We start from the raw sequence: 19,287 nt of genomic DNA on the forward strand, positions 1-19,287 counted from the left end.
CCCCAGGGGACACTGGCCCACTCCAGTCCGGCTCTGCCCGCTCCTGTCCCCAGGGCTCCCGGGGCAGCGCTCCAGGGCGCCCTCCCGCCTTCTCTCCCAGCTTTTCTGGGGCTGCCCAGAGCAGGGGCTTGGGACGGAGCCCTGCGGGTGACCCCCGCCTCGCCCCGGCCCGGCGAGCCCCTGAGCACGGGGCGGGGCCCAGCCTGGCCCCAGCTGCCGAGGTGCGGGGGGCTGGCGAGCCCGGGCGGGGTCTGCGGCGAGCCCGGCCTCCCCTCGCTCTCGGGCTGGGGGCCGCGCAGACCCCGCCCCGCCGGGCAGGAGGCGGCGCGGAGCCGAGCCGAGCCGAGCCGAGCCGGGGGCTCCCACCGGGGACATTCCCGCCCGGGCAGCGGGGCCGGAGGCGTCCGAGCTGGTGAGGACCCGGGTGGGGGGGCTGGTGTGAATGTGGGGCTGTGTGCAGCGGCTGTATGGGGGGCTGTCTGTGCCGGGGGATGTGTGTGGGGCTGGTGTGGATGCGGGGGGCTGGGTGTGCAGTCGCTGTATGTGTGGGGCTGGTGGATGTGGGGGCGCTGCTGTGGGGTCTATGTGTGCAGCGGCTGTATGGGGGGCGCTGTGTGTGCAGGGGGCTCTGTGTGGGGTTGGTATAGGTGTGGGGCTGTGTGTGCAGGGGGCTGTGTGTGGGGCTGGTATAGGTGTGGGGCTGTGTGTGCAGGGGGCTGTGTGTGGGGCTGGTGTAGGTGTGGGGCTGTGTGTGCAGGGGGCTGTGTGTGGGGCTGGTGTAGGTGTGGGGCTGTGTGTGCAGGGGGCTGTGTGTGGGGCTGGTGTAGGTGTGGGGCTGTGTGTGCAGGGGGCTGTGTGTGGGGCTGGTGTAGGTGTGGGGCTGTGTGTGCAGGGGGCTCTGTGTGGGGCTGGTGTAGGTGTGGGGCTGGTGTAGGTGTGGGGCTGTGTGTGCAGGGGGCTGTGTGTGGGGCTGGTGTAGGTGTGGGGCTGTGTGTGCAGGGGGCTGTGTGTGGGGCTGGTGTAGGTGTGGGGCTGTGTGTGCAGGGGGCTGTGTGTGGGGCTGGTGTGGACGTGGAGGCGGTGCGTGCAGGGGGCTGTGTGTGCAGGGGGCTGGGGGAGGTCTGGGGGGTATATCTGTACCTCTGGCTGTGAGACTGAGGGCCTGGAAGCGTTCCCCTGCCCTGTGTTCTCTGTGCAGCTTGTGGCTCTGCAGTGGGGCCTGTGGTGGGTGTGTCAGTCTATCTGTCTGGATCCCAGGGAAATCCTGGGACTACCCCCCAGCACTCACCTGATGGTAACCATGGAGACAGCCAGAGAGGAAAGGGGGGGGACTGATTCCAGATACTGGTGTGTCGGTGCAGAGCACCCCCCTCCCCACACATCTGTACCAGGGCCCAGCGGCCTGATCCCCTCTTCCCTTGTCCCGGAGAGAGCGTTTGAATGGGGGGTGCCGCAAGCCCCAGCTGGCGCAGGGGGAGCCCTGGGCATACACACAGTGGTTGTCAGGACCTGCGCGTTACCAGTTTGTACATGGCACCGGTTAGATACAGGGCATGACAGCATGAGGTGTAGTGAGTATGTCAAGCCTGAGAAGAGTTGCTGACACAGAATCGCGACCCATCCTTTGTGTCACAGGGAGCCAGTGCAGGGCCTTGAGTGGACATGGTGAGCACCACGGGCAAGGGGCCTGCTCTGAGCAGCTGATGGGTGTTGGGGAGACCAGAGAGCGGGAGGCTACACCCGCCAAAACAAGGGCAGGACGTGGCTGGGCTGGACGGTCCCGTGGGGTGGGCTCCGTGTGTAACCCCAGAGTGGTTTCTGTTTATTTGTTTCGGTGGGTGGGGACAGGTGCTGCCTGAAGGCCAGTATTGGGGGTATGTGGGGTGATGTTCCCAACAGGCTCCCTTCCAACGTGCAGCTACCATGTTAGTCTCTCCCCAGAGCAGCAGCTGCTGTTTACGAGTGGACGCGAGTGTATCCCATGCGGTGCCCTGAGCCTGGCGAGAGAGCAATGCCTCAGCGTCCAGCCATCCCCAGCCCTGCCCATCTAAACACAAGAGCCCCTGCGGGGCCTGGTTCAGAGTGCGTTTCCTCTCCTCTTACCCAGCTGCCTGGAAATCCCTCCTGGGCCCCAGACTGACAAGGGGCTGAGGGCTGGAAAGCAGCAGAGGCTGGTCTCCCCTCCCTTTCCCTCTCCTCCTTCACCGTTAAGTCCCTTTCCACCAGGGCAGCTCATTTAATTGTTCAAATCAAGCACTCCTCATGCTGAACATCGAGCTCTGAGTGTGTGTGTCTGTGTGCATGCATGTCATCTCTGCACACGGGTGTCTGGGTCCCCGGGGTGTGCACATGTGCCAAACCCTTCCTCCCCCCAACCCCACAGGATGGGGAAGCTGCACACAGGGTGGGCAGTGTAGCTGTGAGCACGCACGCCCACAAGCCATTACCTACGCTGCCTGGGTGTGTGAGACTGACCAGGAACATGTGGCCTTGCACATGTGTGTGAATGCCTGGCCTGTGCCATGCATGCTGCATCTGTGCCAGGAACCCTTGCTTCTGCTGCCCCCTTTCCCCCCCCCCCCCCCGCCCACAGGGGAGGAGATAAATGGGAGCGTGTGGTACGCAGGCCTGGCTGCCAGCAGCTGGGACCAGACCCGACTCAGAGGGAGCAAGTTTGAGGTGGGGGGCTGCTCCTGGCAGTCTGCAGCAAGCTCTTACTGGGGTAGGCCTCTGCACCCGCTCGGGTGAGATTGTTACTGGAGTGCACGTGGTACATCCCCTCCCCTCCCACACACGGTGCTGCCCTCGGCTGGAGGAACAGGATCTGCAGCTAGCCTGGGAGGGAAGGGGCAGGCAACCCCCTGCTCCCTCCCCACTCAACCCCAGGCCCCTGTCCCGTCCTGTCACCACCCTCCCCCACTTCCTATTGGCTCCCTCTCCTGCCAACCCTTAGCACCCCTCTTCCTGCTTTCAGACTAGATCCCCCCAGCCCCAGGAGAGGCCCATTGGGGAGGGGTCAGAGGGCATGGGGAAGCCTGTGGCTTCCAGCTGAACAGGCCGCAGTGGCCAGGCACACCCGTGTCTGCGATGTCACACCTGCTCCCACAGCAGCGCGTGGTGATGTCACAGTCCCCAGGTCCCATGGCCGAGGGTGCTCCCTCCTGACTGGCTGCTCTCGCTCTCTCTAATAATGATGCCATCAAGGGAGGGGAAAAACCAACAGCAGCCGTGGGTGACAATGGGGGGCGGGTCTGAGTTGCTGAGGGTGAAATCCCCTCGGTGCCAGGGTCCGGGTCCTGCCCTGGCGTCTCCAGGGGCTGCGCGGGCTCCTGGGGGTTTGACCTCACTCCAGCCTCATGCTTGGAGCTGGACCCCCACCACACCAGCCCCTCCCTTTGCAGCACCCCTCAACTCTGCGATGGGACCCATGCCCCCACTGCAGGGGAGTCGGTCCCTGCGGAACCAGCGCCCGCTATGATGCTGGTGAGGCATCACCTCCCCCTTGCAGTGTTTCAGTGGGCTAAGGGCCCCTAAGGTGGGGCAGGGAGGGACTGAGCAGCCAGTCCCCTAGGAGCACAGAGCTCGGGAAGGAAGAGAAATAGCTATTTGGTAAACAAAGCAGGTGACCCGGGAGAGGGAGGGCCCAGAACTGAGGCAGGAGCTGCAGGAAAGGACAGACGGTACTCCCCCCTCGGTCTTTCCCCTGCCTTTCACTCTCCTCTGGCCTCAGCTCCTCACCCCACGGGGCTGGGGCCTGGGATCCTTGCACCAGTCTGAGCCCGGGAATTCTTGGCAACCACAAATAGGGGCAATTCTCTCACTCATGTTGCCATGGCAAAATGTCACTGTCATTACTAACTTGTTGCCATGGTAACCTCCAGAGGAATCCGGGTGATTCTCCAAAGGGCCCCTGCACATTCCCCTCCCCTCCCCCGCTGAGCTCCAGCACCTTCTGGGCCCGTGAGTCCCAGCCCCCAATGTCTGGAGCCAGGGAGGTGAAATGGCAGCAGGGCTGGGCAGCTGGCTCATGGCACAGTGACAGTGGTGAGGGCAGATCAGGCACCACAAGCATCCCTTCCCCTGTCCTGCCTGAGGGGCCCAATGTCCAGGCTCTGGCCCTGACAGCATCCATCTCCTGCCTAGGGAGGGACCGAGCTGGGCTCAAAGCCAGGGCGCTCCGGGACAAAGCAGGCGCCACAGAGGTTGGGTCGTGGCTGTCGTGCCATGGGGCTGTCCCGGAGCTGCGCCCGAGTGGGGCTGTGAAGGATCCCGTCCATGTGGGCCCTGCTGGGAGCTCGTCCCATTGGAACAGGCCAGTGCAGGACTTCGCTCTGTTCCCGGGGGGCTGGGGCCGCAGTGCCAGGCCGACACATGGGGCCTGGTTGGCACCTTTCAAAGTGGCGCTCTGGACTCCCTTAGCCACAAGGGCAGGAAAGCGTCTGCAGGGCAGGAGTTCCTGGGCCCATCCTGGAAGAGGAAGAAACCTGCCCATGTGCAGGGAGGGTATGGCAGGCTTCTCTTCTCCATCCGCACTTGATGTGGGATCATTGGCACTGCTGGGGAAGGCTCAGTTGAGGGCAGGCCGAGCCCATCCTCCCCCCGATGGGCTGTGAACACGCTGGGCAGGCAGGCCATGGGGCCAAGGCCTCTGTGACGGATCATTCAGTCTGTATCACAGGCCAGAGAACTTCCCCAAATAATTCCTGGAGCAGAGCTGTTAGAATCCTGATTTAAACTGCTCCATGAGGGAGAATCCATCTTGACCACAGTAAATTGTCCAAGTAGCTAATTACTCGGACCATTGAAAATTTATGCTTTATTTCCATTCTGAATTTGTCTAGTTTCAACTTCCAGCCATTGGCTCATGTTAGATCTTTCTCTGCTAGACTGGAGCCCGTTATTAAAGATTTGTTCCCCAGGTAGATACAGACTCTGATGCTTCTCAGATCTGCTCGAGACATGGATCCAGGCACTTCCCAGCCTTCTCTTGGGTAAGCTTCTTAAGCCACAAGGCTTCTTTTCCAGCCCCTGGATCAGCTTCCAGTTAGTCTGTATTCGCAAAAAGAAAAGGAGTACTTGTGGCACCTTAGAGACTAACCAATTTATTTGAGTATAAGCTTTCGTGAGCTACAGCTCACTTCATCGGATGCATGTAGCTCACGAAAGCTCATGCTCAAATAAATTGGTTAGTCTCTAAGGTGCCACAAGTACTCCTTTTCTTTTTGGATCAGCTTTGTGGCCCTCCTTTGAATTCTCTCCAGCATTTTTCCCACCTGCTTGAAGTGCAGCGACACCTAGTCCCAATTACAGCCTCACCAGGGCTGCCTACAGAGGCCAGCTCACTTCACCACTTCTACCTAGTATTTGTACAGCTAAGGATGAGGCATTCCCAGGCAGCTTGGCTCTCTCCGGGGCACAAGGCTGCTCTTAGGGAGGAGGCAGTTCTCAGGGGATCTCTGTAGCAGCTGCAGCCTCCCTGGAAGCAGTTACCTCCCTGCGGTGCTGGAGCGTGAAGGGCTGCAGGCGCCAAGCTCATCCTGTGGTGACTTGCATAGCTTCAGACACTGGCCAGTGTGGCCAGTTCCTTGGGCCCTTGTGTGAAGCTCAGACTTGCGTGGGAGCAGGCAGCAGGTGAACAGCAGCTCTCCAAACATACCAGGTGGCCGGTGGGTTCTGAATCTTCCAGGTGCCCATCCCCATGGTGTCTAGGCCCTGGCTCTGGGGCATGGTTTCCTCTCACTCTCCCAGCTGCCCAAAATCATTTTTAAATTCAGTCAATAGAATAAAGTTCTATAGTTCAAGAAGGCTCTGGCGTTAGCAATGGTATTAGAGAGGAAGAGAGCTCACCCTGCTGGGGTCCTACCTGGCACCGACAGGGCACTGCTTGAGGGAAGCTCACAGCACTGGGGTCCCAGCTGGTGCTGACAGGGCACTGCTGGGGGAAGCTCACAGCACTGGGGTCCCAGCTGGTGCTAACAGGGCACTGCTTGAGGGAAGCTCACAGCACTGGGGTCCCAGCTGGTGCTGACAGGGCACTGCTTGAGGGAAGCTCACAGCACTGGGGTCCCAGCTGGTGCTGACAGGGCACTGCTTGAGGGAAGCTCACGCTGCTACAGTCTTGGCTGGCATTGGCTGAACTGAAAGTAAACTAGTGTCTTGGCCAGGAATTGGTTGTTGTTCAGGCCCAGCCCGGCCCTGCCCCAGAGGCAGAGCAATAACCAGGAGCATAGGTGGGAGAGACAGGCTGGTCGAGCCAAGCACCTGGGCTCCAGGTGCCAATGGATTTACGGAGCAAAGGGGCCTATTGCCAGGGGAACTAGCTGGAGCTTGTTTGCAGCCGGGCGCTGAAAGGATGTTTTGGTCCCACACTGTGCCTGCCAGTCCTGGGCATGCTGCCAGGCTCCTCCTGGCCCTGAGCCCTGTGTGTATGGGAGTCATTCCAGCAGGGCCCTGCACCAGCTGCACTCCTCAGCCCCAGCACAGCCCAGGGGCGACCTGCACAGGGCAGGGGTGAGCGGTGGCATGAGCCATCCGTGAGCGTGCAACCCGTAGCGCACTGTCACCCCTCCTCAAGGCAGGCGCAGGAATCTAGGGCAAGCCTTCACTCTGCTGCACCAGGGATGGGGACTCAGCTGTGCCCATGTGTCCTGCCCCCTGCACAGGCAGGAGCAGATGGAAGCCCATCTTGGGAGGCAGCTGGCTGGGCAGTACGTACAGAGAAACATGTTGCGTTCCCAGCTGGGCTCACAGAGCGGAGCCCAGTGCTGCCTGGGCGGCCCCCTGCCCTGGCTGTTTATTCTCTGTATTGCAGCAGGCCTAGGCTGCAGCTCTGTGTGCCAGGCGCTGCACACTCACAGCGGGGGAGATGGGCCCAGCCCCAAACTGCTCACAGTCCTGGCCCCCTCCTTTTAGTGGTGGGAAGTCCCCTGGGGCTCCTGTGTGCCTGGAAAGGCACTAGCAAGGGATTGCTTTCTGGTGAGCGCGTGGCCCCGGGGCAGGGAGCTGCATGCTCTGGGGGACGGAGGGGCCGAGCCAGAGGGCTGTGACTGCAGCAGGCATGAGCACACAGGGGACAGCCTTGGCGCAGTGGGGGAGGTGGGTGGTGGCGGGGCTATGGGGGGTAGCACGGCGGGGTGCAGGGGGACAGAATGGGGTGTGTAGGTCTAGGTCGGGTCGGCCCAGCCTCGGTCACCCCGTGAGCAGAGCGGAGCCGTGGCAGGGCTACAGGAAGGGCAGCCCCGCAGCTCGTCATGGCCTGGGCAGGGCTGGGTGGCCGGGTGCCCGTGCTGCTGGGGGCGCTGGGAGCGTGGCCGCTGCGGCGGTGGCTGGCTGTGGGGGAAGGTGACGATGCTGCCGTGCAATGGGAGGGTGCTGTGGGGCAGGGCGTGGGGGGTACGGGTGCTGTCAGGGATGGGTACTGATGCCGGGGGCAGCGGTGCTCCCACAGTGGGGGCAAGGGGTGCTGGGGGTGTTGGCGCCGGTGGGGGGCAGCAGGGGGTGCTCGCACAGACACAGTGGGGGGAGGGGGGGCAGGCGGGGGGTGCTGTCGCAGGGGGCGCGAGAATTGACACGGGAGGGGTGCTGGCACGGGGGGGGGGCGGCCAATACTGTCCCTTCCTAGGTCTGGCTGCCCGTGGGGGGTGGCCATGGGGCGGGGGATCCGGCCGTGCCGTGGGGCCGCCCACGCTGAGCGCTCTCTCCCCCTAGGTCTGGCTGCCTTCGGGGAGCAGTGGGGGCCGTGGAGCGGGCAGGGGGGCTGGGCTCTATGGGGCGGGCCGTGGGGCGGGGTTGCAGGGGGGCTGGCCGTGGGGCGGAGTTGCAGGGGGGCTGGTCATGGGGCGGGCGAGCCGTGGGGCGGGGTTCCGGGGAGCGGGCAGGGGGCTGGGCTCTATGGGGCGGGCCGTGGGGCGGGGTTGCAGGGGGGCTGGCTATGGGGCGGGGTTCCGGGGAGCGGGCAGGGGGCTGGGCTCTATGGGGCGGGCCGTGGGGCGGGGTTGCAGGGGGGCTGGGCTCTATGGGGCGAGGTTCCGGGGAGCGGGCAGGGGGGCTGGGCTCTATGGGGCGGGCCTGCAGGGGGGCTGGCCATGGGGCGGGGTTCCGGGGAGCGGGCAGGGGGCTGGGCTGGGCTGGGCTCTATGGGGCGGGCCGCCCACGCTGAGCGCTCTCTGCCCCTAGGTCTGGCTGCCGCAGGAGGCCCCGCCACGGCGGGCGGTGGAAAGTTTTGCAGCCGACTGACGGAGCCGGAGCCGGAGCCGCCCGCTGCTGGCTGCGCTGCGCTGCCCGGGAGCGGAGCCCGCCGGCCGGCCATGGGGCTCGGCCTCTCGCTCTCCCTGCTGGCCCCGGCGCTCTGGGCCCTGCTGCTGCTCTCGGCCTCCGAGGAGACGGTGCCGCGGGTCAGCCTGCACTACGGTGAGTGCGGGGGGCGGCCCCGGAGCCCGGCCCGGCCGGTGTCTCCTGCTGGGAGCTCGCCCCGCGCCCGGCGCCGCTGGCAGGAGAACCCGCTGGAGCTGTGGGTCGTGTGGGGCCGGCAGGAGGGACGGAGCGGGGGGGAGCCCCATAGGAGGTTACTTGGGGGCCTGGGCCGGGGCAGAGATCACAGCCGACAGGCCCCCGCGGTGTGTCCCTTGCCCATCAGCAGGCACGAGGGCAGGACCATGCAGGCTCCCCTAGCCGGTGTTTTGTGGGCTCGCCAAGGGCAGAGACTTTCGCACCAGCTGCCGCACATGCAGGCAGCGCTGCCCACGTGTTGTCACTAATGGGCACGTTTGCATGAATGATGCCTCTCCATAGCGCCTTCCATCCGCAGGTACTTCGCAAACGTCTGGCCCCAGGGATGAGTTTTCCCCGGCAATGGAGGGGAAGCAGAAGCCCAGAGGTGGGCAGGGACTCCCCAGAGCTCCCACAGGGAGCCAGTAGCAGAACCAGGACTGGGAGCCGGGACTCCTGGGTCTGGGCTCTGGAGCCTGGGTAGGCGTACGCTCACTTCCACGCCGGAGGCTGCTGCCCGGCCGTGTCGTGCTGTGCCAGTCAGGGCAGCGGGATGGGACCTGCTGCCTGCCTGCAGCTGAGGCCTGAATGAGCAGAGCTGGGAGCTCCAGGTGTGTGTGGGGGGAGGGTTGTCTCTGGCCTCAAAGACCCCATTGACTGCACCGTGTGGCCCAGGCCCAGAGCACTGGGAAGGAGGATGGGCAGGGCTGGGCTGGGACATGGGGATTTGTGTGGAATTGCTCCCAGTGGTGGGAACGTGGGAGCCAGGGAGATCAGAGAAACGCCTTCCCCACCCTGTGGTGTGTGATGTACGAGTCTGGTCTGGCCCAGGGCCCTAGGCCTGGCTCCTCTGGAGTGGCTGGGCTGGCAGTGGGATTGGGCTGAGGCTGCTTTCGTGGCTGTCCGCTCTACCCCTTAGCCCTGTGCTACCAGCGGTGCCCTTCGGGCCCTCGTCCCGCCCAGCTGGCGGAGTGTCCCTGGGAGGCTCAGCACAGGAGACGGGCGCCTGCTGAGGGATCTGCCCCTGCCCCGGTGGCAGCATACAGAGCATCATGCCAATCGCACCCACCTCACTGGCTCCCGTGCGTGGGCCTGGGTTACAGCAGCTTTTGGGAGTGGCTCCTGACTGCTGCTTCTAGGCCCCTCCACTGGCTCCAGGGGCAGGGGATGTGAGGGCAGGGAACAGCGTGGTTAGGGCCTGTGCACACTGGCTGGCCCCATTCTCTGGGCTGGGTTGTGGGAGCTGCAGGGTTGCAGCCCATGTGTCCTGCTGGTGGCCGATTCCCGGGGCCCAGCTCACCCCGCCAGCCTTCATTGGCCACAGCAGGAAAGTTATACACTGTAGAGACAGACCTGACCACTGATCCCGCTTGCCTGGGTCCTGCCTCCCCCTGTGGCCAGTACCTGTTGCACATGGGGAGGTGATGCTGTCAGGGGGGATCCCTCCTCACCCTGCTACCCTGGGCTGGGCCTGCAGCTTGAGAGTTCTCTGTGGACTGCGACTGTTGCTCCAGGACGTACAATTCTCTGGGACGTTCTAACCTGCCCTGCACTTGGCTCTGAGCTGAGCATGGGGACTCTTCCCTCAGTGTGGGACTGAGCGGAGTCTCAGGGGATGTCTTCCCTGCACAGTTCCCCACAGGGAGGGAGGTGTCCGGGCTCTGACATTGCCCTGAGGAGTACAGGGCTGAGCCCCTGTTGGTGCTCCAGAGAGGGAGGAATTAGGAGGTGAGGTGGTTGCGGTAGGTCAGCTGGAGGACTAAGGGGCTGGGCTTGGGGGCTGGGTGGCTGCACAGTGACGTATTTGAACTTCCCCCGTGAGGGGGCCTTCAGGGACTCCTCTGTGTAGTTTGGGCCCAGATGTTGGCGGGTTGACCCCCACTCCTGAGCTGGATAGGATTGTCCTGTCTGGTGTTTGTTGCTGATCTTAGAAAGCACCTTTCACCGGCTCTGAACTGGGCCACCCAGGGACAGTGACTAGCCCAGCTTCCCCAGCCAGGCTGGGGAGAACCTGAGAGAGCGGAGGGGGCCTGGGCTTGTGAAGGGCCTGCTTGTCCCCCCACAGGGCTGCTTGTGCTGGGGCCAGAGCCACGGTGATGTGTGTAGCACTTGCCAGCGTCCCTGTGACTTCCCCCAGGGGCCAGTGGGATGGTGCTCGGTTCTGCAACTCCGTGGTGCAATCCTGCAGCCTACGTTCTCCCTGGTGTTGAAATGCCTTGTGACACCTCTGCTAGGTGCTGAGGCTGCAAAACACCAGCGCCCTGCCTATCCCGCAAGCCAGAGCATGCCTCTGAATGGTTCCTGCGTGGCAGTGTGCCAGCAGAGGGGGTGCAGCCTGGGCAGGCCCACGGTACATGCTGGCCCGTGCAGTAGGGCCAGGCAGTGGGTGTAAGTGATGGACACAGCGAAGGAAGGGGGAAGCAAGGAGAGAGCCGCTCGCAGGCAGTCAGACTGCCTGTCAGGCGGGCGAAGAGGCAGAACTGTCCCCAGCGAGGGGGTTCCAGGTAGCAGATGCTGCAGAGCAGGCTTCTGCACCCAGCATGGGGGGGCTGCCTGAAAGCCCCCAGGCCAGGCTGGAGAAGCTGGGGTGGGGGAAAGGCAGGATCTGTGTGTTTGGCTGGAGCGGGTCCAGGGAGGGGTGAATAGAGAGGGTAGCTTTGAACTGGGTCCTGGAATGGTGGGGGAGGGGAGGTGCTGGCACTTCCCTGCAAATGAGAAAGCAGGTTGCTGGGGAGGGAAGGGGTTTGCTTTCCGCTCCGCTGGGTCCCATCCTGCCTTGTTGCTGGGAGCAGAGGCTCCTCCCTAGTGCGTCCTTGCCAGGGCAGGCCATTAGTTTGCTGGGCCAGGGTGTTGCACAGGGATCCCGTCCCATGGGCAAGGCTCTGGCACGTCCCTCCTCTGTATATCATGCCCCTGCTCTCAGGCTGCGCTCTGGTGTGTCTTCCCTGGAATTGGCCTGCCAGGGCTAGGGGGAGCAGCCTGGTGGTCTGTCCTGTGTGCTGATCTCTCGGGGACCCTGCGTGGTTCGTGCTGGGGGCCCTGGCAGAGCTCAGCCCTGCTGGAGTTGGGGAGGGGCCAGTGCCCTGCCCTGCTCCCAGCTGCTGGGTGAGGTCGGAGCACAGGAAGCCTGTTTGCCCAGTGATCAGGGACCAGCCTAGGGCTTGGGCAGCCTGGGTTTCAATCTGTGCTCTGGGATCGGTACTGGTACTGCAGGGATAACAGCACTGCCCACCCCAGCAGGACTTGTGACAGTGGAACCGTTACCGATTGCAGGATGCTCAGGGCTGTGGTGATGGGGGCGGGTGAGCAGCCAGAGCAAGGCACTGGGGACCTGCTGCAGGGAGAGCACTGCAGGGACCCACGTGCATGGGGATGCTCCCTGCCACCCAGCGGGGTCAGACTCTGCAGCCTTTGGCAAGAGTCTGTTCCCAGTAACGCCCCAGCCTGCCATCTTGGTTTCCCTCCTGCTCTGCTGCGACCAGACCAGCAATCCATGGGTGCTCGCAGGGGACTGCTCGGCCCAGCGCTGCCCTGGGGAGGTGCTGGTGGGGGGCGCTCCCCATGGGTCCTCGCTGACAGCTCAGACTGGACGCCATTTGCTCTGGCAGGGAGAATGCAGCAAGTTCTTACTGGCCATGTGCTATCTGGGGCTTGGTGCTCAGGGGCAGGTGCAGTGTCTGTTGTACATGGTAGCATTGAGATGCCGTGATCAGGATTGGGCCTGTGGTGCTGGGTGGGACAGCTAGAGCTCTGTGTATGCCCCATCCTGCCTGTGATGTGCCAGGTCAGTTCTCTGGCTTGTGCTGGGCTCAGCCCTGCCTCCAATCCCTGCCCCAGGTGGACCCACACTGGTTTATGGGCCCTGTCTCTGTACAGCTCCACTCCAGTCTGTGGGTGTGGGGAGGCTGCTCAGATGGATAGCACAGAGCCTGGCCCCTGCAGGCTCCCGCCCCGAGAGGGGGCAGCCTGGCCCCTCACCCCAGAAGAGCAGGGGCCTCCCCTGTCCACCATGACAGCAGGGAAGAGGGTCCATCCTGAGCGCAACCCACTGGAGTGTGCGGGCGGGACAGGGCAGGGCGAGTTGCTCTCATTCACCTCCAGCAGGTTTGCCTGGAAGCAGCAGGTCCTGTCCTAACACATCCTGTTGGCTGCAGCGCAGGCTCCATGCCAGGCTGCTCCAGGAAGAGCTGCCTCCACGGCCAGGGCAGGAATACCTGCCCCTCCTGCTATGGGCCTGGCTGGGGCAGGCTCAGAGGTTGTACTTGGGGCCCTGTGCTGCTCGAGTGCACCATCCCCTGCTCTGCTCCCAGCCGGCTCAGGGCATCTTGTCTAGGGGGCCCCGAGTAGCATCGGGACTTCCCTGAAAGCCTGGCAGCTGTTGGGCATGGGGGCAACAGAGGCAGGACCCCTGGAGCTGGGCTGGGATCCAGGTCTGTGCCTGGCTCCTGCGTGGGCATCAGAGCTCCCTGTCTCTCCTGCTAGCACAGAGAGGGCCCTGCCTGGGGGCTGCAACGGAGCAGCTGCTCCTGGGGCTCTTCACGTTAAGTGCCCAAAGGAGCCTGGCTGTGGGCAGGGCTGGCTGGGAGGCGGGGGTCCTTCTGCACCACAGTCACTGCTAGCTGGCCCAGTCTGTTCCTTGTGGCTGCTGGGAGCTTGGGTCCACAGCAATTGTGGCTCGTTCCTTCCCAGGCAGGTAGAGTCATAATGATAGGACTGGCCTGGGCGGGTCATCGTCCCCTTCCCCCAGCTCCCAGACAGATGGGACAGGGTCACTAACCCTCCCGGTGCACAGAGGGGAACTGAGGCACAGAGACACAGGAAGGCAGTGGCAGAGCCAGGAAAGGAACCCAGGAGTCCTGATCGCCAGTTCCCCCTGCTCTGGTTGCCAGCCAGCGGGCAGGTGCGGGGGTGGGGGGGGGGTCCAGCAGGGAGCTGCAGGCAGGCAGCCATCGCTCTCCCAGCCCTGCAGGCTCATGCCAGCTGATTTTGTCCTGCCTGGGTGGCTAGACCCCTGTGAGGGGGATCTGGGATGGGAACTTGCAGGAGGAGTTGTCATCAGTAGCCTTGTGTTGAGCTGGGAGACAGCCAGGCCCCTCTCCCTGCAGTGCAGGGCAGGGTTGAGAGCTGCTGCCCTGGGCAGGTAGGAGGCTGGGGCTGTGAGTCAGAAGGCTTCTCGCTGGGAAAAGGAAGCACTTCCGGGGCCGGTTTCCTGCTCACTCACAGGGCAGGTAACTGCAGCTGCTCGGCAGTGAGTCAGCCCTGCAGGAGCCCAGAGTCCCATCCTGAAGTGCCCTTTGGGAGCAGCCTCCCGGCAGGGGGCACAATCTACCAGGGGCTCAGCCCCTCGGTGCTTGGCTCCAGCCAGCTCTTCCATTCCATGCCCCGTTCTGTCTGCTCTCGGCTTCCCCCCTGGAATCTCCCAGGCCTCTGCCCAAAGGAGACATTGCCTGGGGTGAAAGAGCAAGAACCCCACTCTGCCTGTTCTCCGAACCTGTCCGTGCTGCTCCCTCCTGCAGTGCTGTCCACTGAGACAGGAGACTGGTGTGCCTGGGAGTTCTGGACAGATGGGCTCTGAGCATCAGGAGTGCAGGGTTGGAGTCTGAGAGCGTGGCCTGAGGTCTTCCCCCACCTCCAACAGTGTGCGGTGGGGGCAGGTCAGGGCTGAGGGCAGCAGTGGGCCAGGCAAGCTCCTTAAGGCTTGTCTCTTTCATGGTGAAATCCCCCTAGGTCCTGCAAGGTCTGTGTACTGTGGTGTCACGGAGTCCCTGGGTGGTGCTCTGGAACTGCTCCCTACGAAGCCAGTCAGGACTCTCGGGGAAGTCTCCTCTCTGGGAGCAGACTGTCTGCAGGGCACACAGCTCACACAGCTTCCCCCTTCCTGGGTCTAACCTTGGAGCATTCAGCCTCCTCTGCCCCTCCGTGCGCTTCCCACAGCGAGTCCGCCCAGGCGGGCTCCTGGGGAAGCCAGAGGGTCCTGCACCCCAACTCCGCAGTCAGACGTGACTCTCAGCCAGCCAGGAAAACAGAAGGTTTATTAAACCACAGGAACATGGTCTAACACAGAGCTTGTAGGTGCAGAGAACAGGACCCCTCAGCTGGGTCCATTTTGGGGGGCAGTGAGCCAGACAACCCCATCTGCACTTCACTCCATGTCCCCAGCCAGCCCCAAACTGAAACTCTCTCCAGCCCCTCCTCCTCTGGGCTTTGTCCCTTTCCCGGGCCAGGAGGTCTCTGGATTCCTTTGTTCTCCAACCCTTTAGCTCTCACCTTGCAGGGGGGAAGGCCCAGGCCATCAGTTGCCAGGAAACAGGGTGTCGGCCATCCTCTGTGTCCAGACCCCTGCACACACCTGCCCTCTAGGGCTCTGCAACAATCATACACCCTTATCCCACCCCCTAGATACTTAAGAACTGCACGGGGGAAACTGAGGCACCCCCACACTATTCAGAGGAAACATTAAGAACAGTTCCGCTTCATCACATTTCTCCTCCTTTCGAGGCCGAACTGAGCGGGGTCACTTTAGCTGATAACCTGGGGAAGTTTGAAGCCACCAACGTTCTCATGGATGCCCCAGCATCTCTCCCATTCCTTGGTGGGAGTTACACCAGGCCCTTCCAGTTTCACGCCCTCCCTTAGGTCGGGGGTGGTCGACAGCACTTGCATACCACATATGGGAAGGTTTATGTGGCCTGTGCCCTTTTGCCACCCCAAAACCCCTGGGGGTCAAACTGGGATCGGGTCTTCTCCCAGCACTCCAGTCTGGAGGGCTGCTATTTGGGCTTTCTTGGTTAAGAGCCCCCATCTTGACCTGGGCCACATACTGTTCACTTACAGAACTAGCATGGAGACAGTCCTTTCTCAACAAGCTTGTCTCCCCAACAAGCTGGCCAAACACAGCCACTTGGTTATAGGACTGTTTAACTTTCTTAACAGCTTTCACCCCATCTAAGACCTTCTCAAAGCTATCCACACTGGATCCTTCAACAGGAAAGTCAGTGGATCCATTCACAACAGAAGATTTCTGGCTGTTAGGAACTGAAACTTTCTTGATAAAGTTTCAGAGTAGCAGCCGTGTTAGTCTGTATTCGCAAAAAGAAAAGGAGTACTTGAGGCACCTTAGAGATGCATCCAATGAAGTGAGCTGTAGCTTACGAAAGCTTATGCTCAAATAAATTTGTTAGTCTCTAAGGTGCCACAAGTACTCCTGTTCTTTTCTTGATTAAATCACTTTCACACCCTTCAGTTGCAGTAAAACTGCTTGCAAAGACTCCATGAGGATTCCTTTCCCTAGGGCTTTTCTGTGCAACAATTCACCCTTCACAGAAATTCTGCCCTTACCCTCTTCACCTAGGGCTTGCTCGAGAGAAACAGGTTTCAGAGTAATAGCCATGTTAGTCTGTATTCGCAAAAAGAAAGGGAGTTAGTCTCTAAGGTGCCACAAATACTCCTTTTCTTTCTAGAGAAACACTTTCCTGAACAACAACAGACTCTTTCTGGGTCTCACTTACATCCAGAATCACCTCTGGCCCATCCGGCAGATTCCTACCCAATCCCCTTTCAGGCAAACTGACAGACTTCCTAGATAAAAGGTCAGAAGCATTCTCCTTCCCTTTGCCACACACAAGTTCAGGAATCTTTTCCTTCTTGCTACAGGTTTCCACACCCTCAGTAGGTAACATAATCAAATCACCTTTCTGCTCTCCTTGTGCCCTGGCTAGGATCTCACACTGATTAGACACAGTTACTACACCCTTTCCCAACCACACACTAGCAACAGGCAAAATACAAGCACCAGAATTGTCTGGTCTCTGGGATTTTGCATAGACACTAACGGGATGCGACCTAGTTACAGGGCCATTCTCCCGAGCAGACACAAACTTAGGACCATTCCCTTCTTGGGCTTTAGCTGAATCCAGAACCAACTCTGAGACAACTGCACTATTCTCAGCTATCACAGGCTGAAAGGCCCCCTCTGTCTGCTCCACAGACAAAGAAGAGCTGGACACACTTTCTCCTTTCCCAGACACACAGCTTGGGATCTCATTCCCCTTGTCCCAGCACACAAGGCTGGTCACAGACAACTGCTTGGAGATCAGGGTAGCTCCCTCCACAGGCAAGTCAATACCCCTGACAGACACAGACACGTTTCCTTCCCTGTCGCACTTCTCCACCCAGCTAACAGGTAAGGTCCAGGAACACTCATCTTCCGCTCTCCTCGCCATCCCACCCTGCTGACTAGACACAGCCATCAGCTCACAAGGCTGCCTAGGCTCATCCAGACTTTCCTTACCAAGCACCTTGCCGACAGATCCCCTGCCCTGCCTGTGTCTCCCCCGCTCAGCTGGGTTCTCAGCTCCCACTGTGCTCAGCGCTGCCCTGGCTGTCCCAGTGGGGGTAGGCAGCGAGCTCGCTGGTTTCCTCACTGCATCAGAGCCAGCGTGAGCCCCCTCTCCGGTGTGCAAGGGGGCAGGGAGCATCTCTCTGTCCCACCCAGCCCCAGGGGTCTGGTTACAAGCAGGCAGGTATCCTGAGCCTAGCCGCTCCTCCCTGCTGCCAGCCAGGTCATCTGCATTTTCACGGACCATTTCCCACTCCGCTGATTGGTTCCCTGGATTCAAATTCAAACCCTTGGCAGTTACAGGAGCAGGGCCTGGATCCTGTCCCAAAGAGACACAGTCGCCCCACAACAGGGTCTCGCAGCTGGTATCCTGGAGAACCCCAACGACCAGCCAGCCCAACCCCTCCTGGGTTGGCACAGGGATCTTGGACATAGGTAGGGCAAGGGGCTTCGTCCCTCACCCAGCCCCTCAGCATCTGAGGCTGCACCACCCAGGGCCTGACAACAGTTCTCTCTGTCCCAGGATCTCGCCACCCCAGGAATGTCTCCCCATTGACCATCACCTTCCGCTCCCAGTGGGGGTCCGAGGGGCCTGGCCCCAGGAAACTCCACACAGACATATAGGTTGGGGTCAGGAGTGGGAGCCTGTCCATCTCCCCACCCATCTGGCTGACTGAGTCTATGGCCTTGGGACCCAGCAAGGGAGCTAGACACCGGGGCTTTTCCGCAGGGTCCTCCTGGTTCAAATCTCCATTAAGAACAGTCCTGCTTCGTCACAGCAATTTAGTCTCGAGGTTCCCTGTGGAACTGGCCCCCCGGGGTCTATCCCCACTCACCCCGGGGAGGTCCCCTAGGCCTCTCCGCCCCACCACCGCCAGTTCATGCTGCTGCTGCTTCTGCAGCTCTTTCTCGGGCTCTCGCTGTCTCCCACGGTCCTCTTGCTCTCTCGGACTCAGCTCCAATCCCATCCGTCTCCGATCCCCGGATGGGGAACCCGATCGTGAAGACCCCCGTCAGGTCGGGGACAGGAGTCTTGGCGATGCCTGGCTCCCGCTCCAGCTGCTCCCAGATCCTGCTATAGCCCCAGTTGGGGTCAGGAATCTGTTCCTTAGAGCGGTCATCCTCCTCCAGCTGCACGGTTAACTGTGCTTTGGTGAACTTTCCAATGCTCAACCCTTTCTTCCTGCACAGGGTTACAATGTCCTTCTTAAGGAGACGGTGACAGGCCATCACTCCGCTCTTCCCAAGTTGTTGTGGACTCAAAGGCCTGTGTGCTCTCAGTTCCCCACGGTTTCCAGGGAGAACCCCTAGTGTGCCAGCCCTTCTCGAGGTCACCACCTATTTGCCAGGGTCGAGCTGCAGACTCCTCCGCCCCTGAGACCGCTCGCTGCAGTCCCCAGGGGGACCCCATTACTGCACAGTCCTTCTCACTGGTCACACACTCCCAGGGGTTAACCGCCCCCCGAAACCGCTCCTCTCTGAGCCTTCAGCACACCTGGTCCTCGTCAATCCCCCTTCGTTTTACTGCTCCCCAGTCACTTACTGCAGGAAGCGCCATCCACGGGGTGCAGTACATCCCACCTCTGCCACCAGTTGTCACGGAGTCCCCGGGCGATGCTCTGGAATTGCTCCCTATGAAGCCAGTCAGGACTCTGGGGCAGTCGCCTTTCTGTGAGCAGCCTGTCTGCAGGACACACAGCTCACACAGCTTCCACCTTCCTGGGTCTGACCTCGGAGCATTCAGCATCCTCTGCCCCTCTGTGCGCTTCCTACTGCAAGTCTGCCCAGGCGGGCTCCTGGGGAAGCCAGAGGGTCCTGCACCCCAACTTTACAATCAGACATGACTCTCAGCCAGCCAATAAAACAGAGGTTTATTTTTGTATAGATGACAGAAACATGGTATAACGCAGAGCTTGTAGGTGCAGAGAACAGGACCCCTCAGCTGGGTCCATTTTGGGGGGCAGTGAGCCAGACAACCACGTCTGCACTTCACTCCGTGTTCCCAGCCAGCCCCAAACTGAAAACTCCCTCCAGCCCCTCCTCCTCTGGGCTTTGTCCCTTTCCCCGGCCAGGAGGTCTCTGGATTCCTTTGTTCTCCAACCCTTTAGCTCTCACCTTGCAGGGGGGAAGGGCCAGGCCATCAGTTGCCAGGAAACAGGGTGTCGGCCATTCTCTGTGTCCAGACCCCTGCACACACCTGCCCTCTAGGGCTCTGCAAGGATCATACACCCTTACCCCACCCCCTAGATACTTAAGAACTGCACGGGGGAAACTGAGGCACCCCCACACTATTCAGAGGAAATATTAAGAACAGTCCCACTTCGTCACATGTGGGGCTGATGTGGGCCTTGTGCAGTGGGTGACTTTCACCGTGGGGGGAGCAGGGGTACCGCCTGCATGGGACAGGCCCTGTGGGAGCAGGTACTGGGGGTCCACGGTATGCAAGGGGCGATTGGTTCCTG

General features: G+C 61.5%; 1 protein-coding gene across 1 annotated transcript in view; it reads left to right on the forward strand.

The window, feature by feature from the left end:
* Nucleotides 1-298: 298 nt before the first annotated feature.
* The window catches only part of SEMA4B (semaphorin 4B), a 36,689-nt gene continuing 17,700 nt past the window's right edge, over nucleotides 299-19,287 (forward strand). The window contains exons 1-2 of the mRNA XM_075133276.1: nucleotides 299-412; nucleotides 8,176-8,409. Of these exons, the coding sequence (XP_074989377.1) occupies nucleotides 8,307-8,409 (103 nt within the window). The 5' untranslated portion in view covers nucleotides 299-412; nucleotides 8,176-8,306. The remainder of the gene's footprint in view (nucleotides 413-8,175; nucleotides 8,410-19,287) is intronic.

This window comes from Caretta caretta, chromosome 10 (genome assembly GCF_965140235.1).
Source record: "Caretta caretta isolate rCarCar2 chromosome 10, rCarCar1.hap1, whole genome shotgun sequence".
In the NCBI taxonomy this organism is placed as follows: Eukaryota; Metazoa; Chordata; order Testudines; family Cheloniidae; genus Caretta; species Caretta caretta.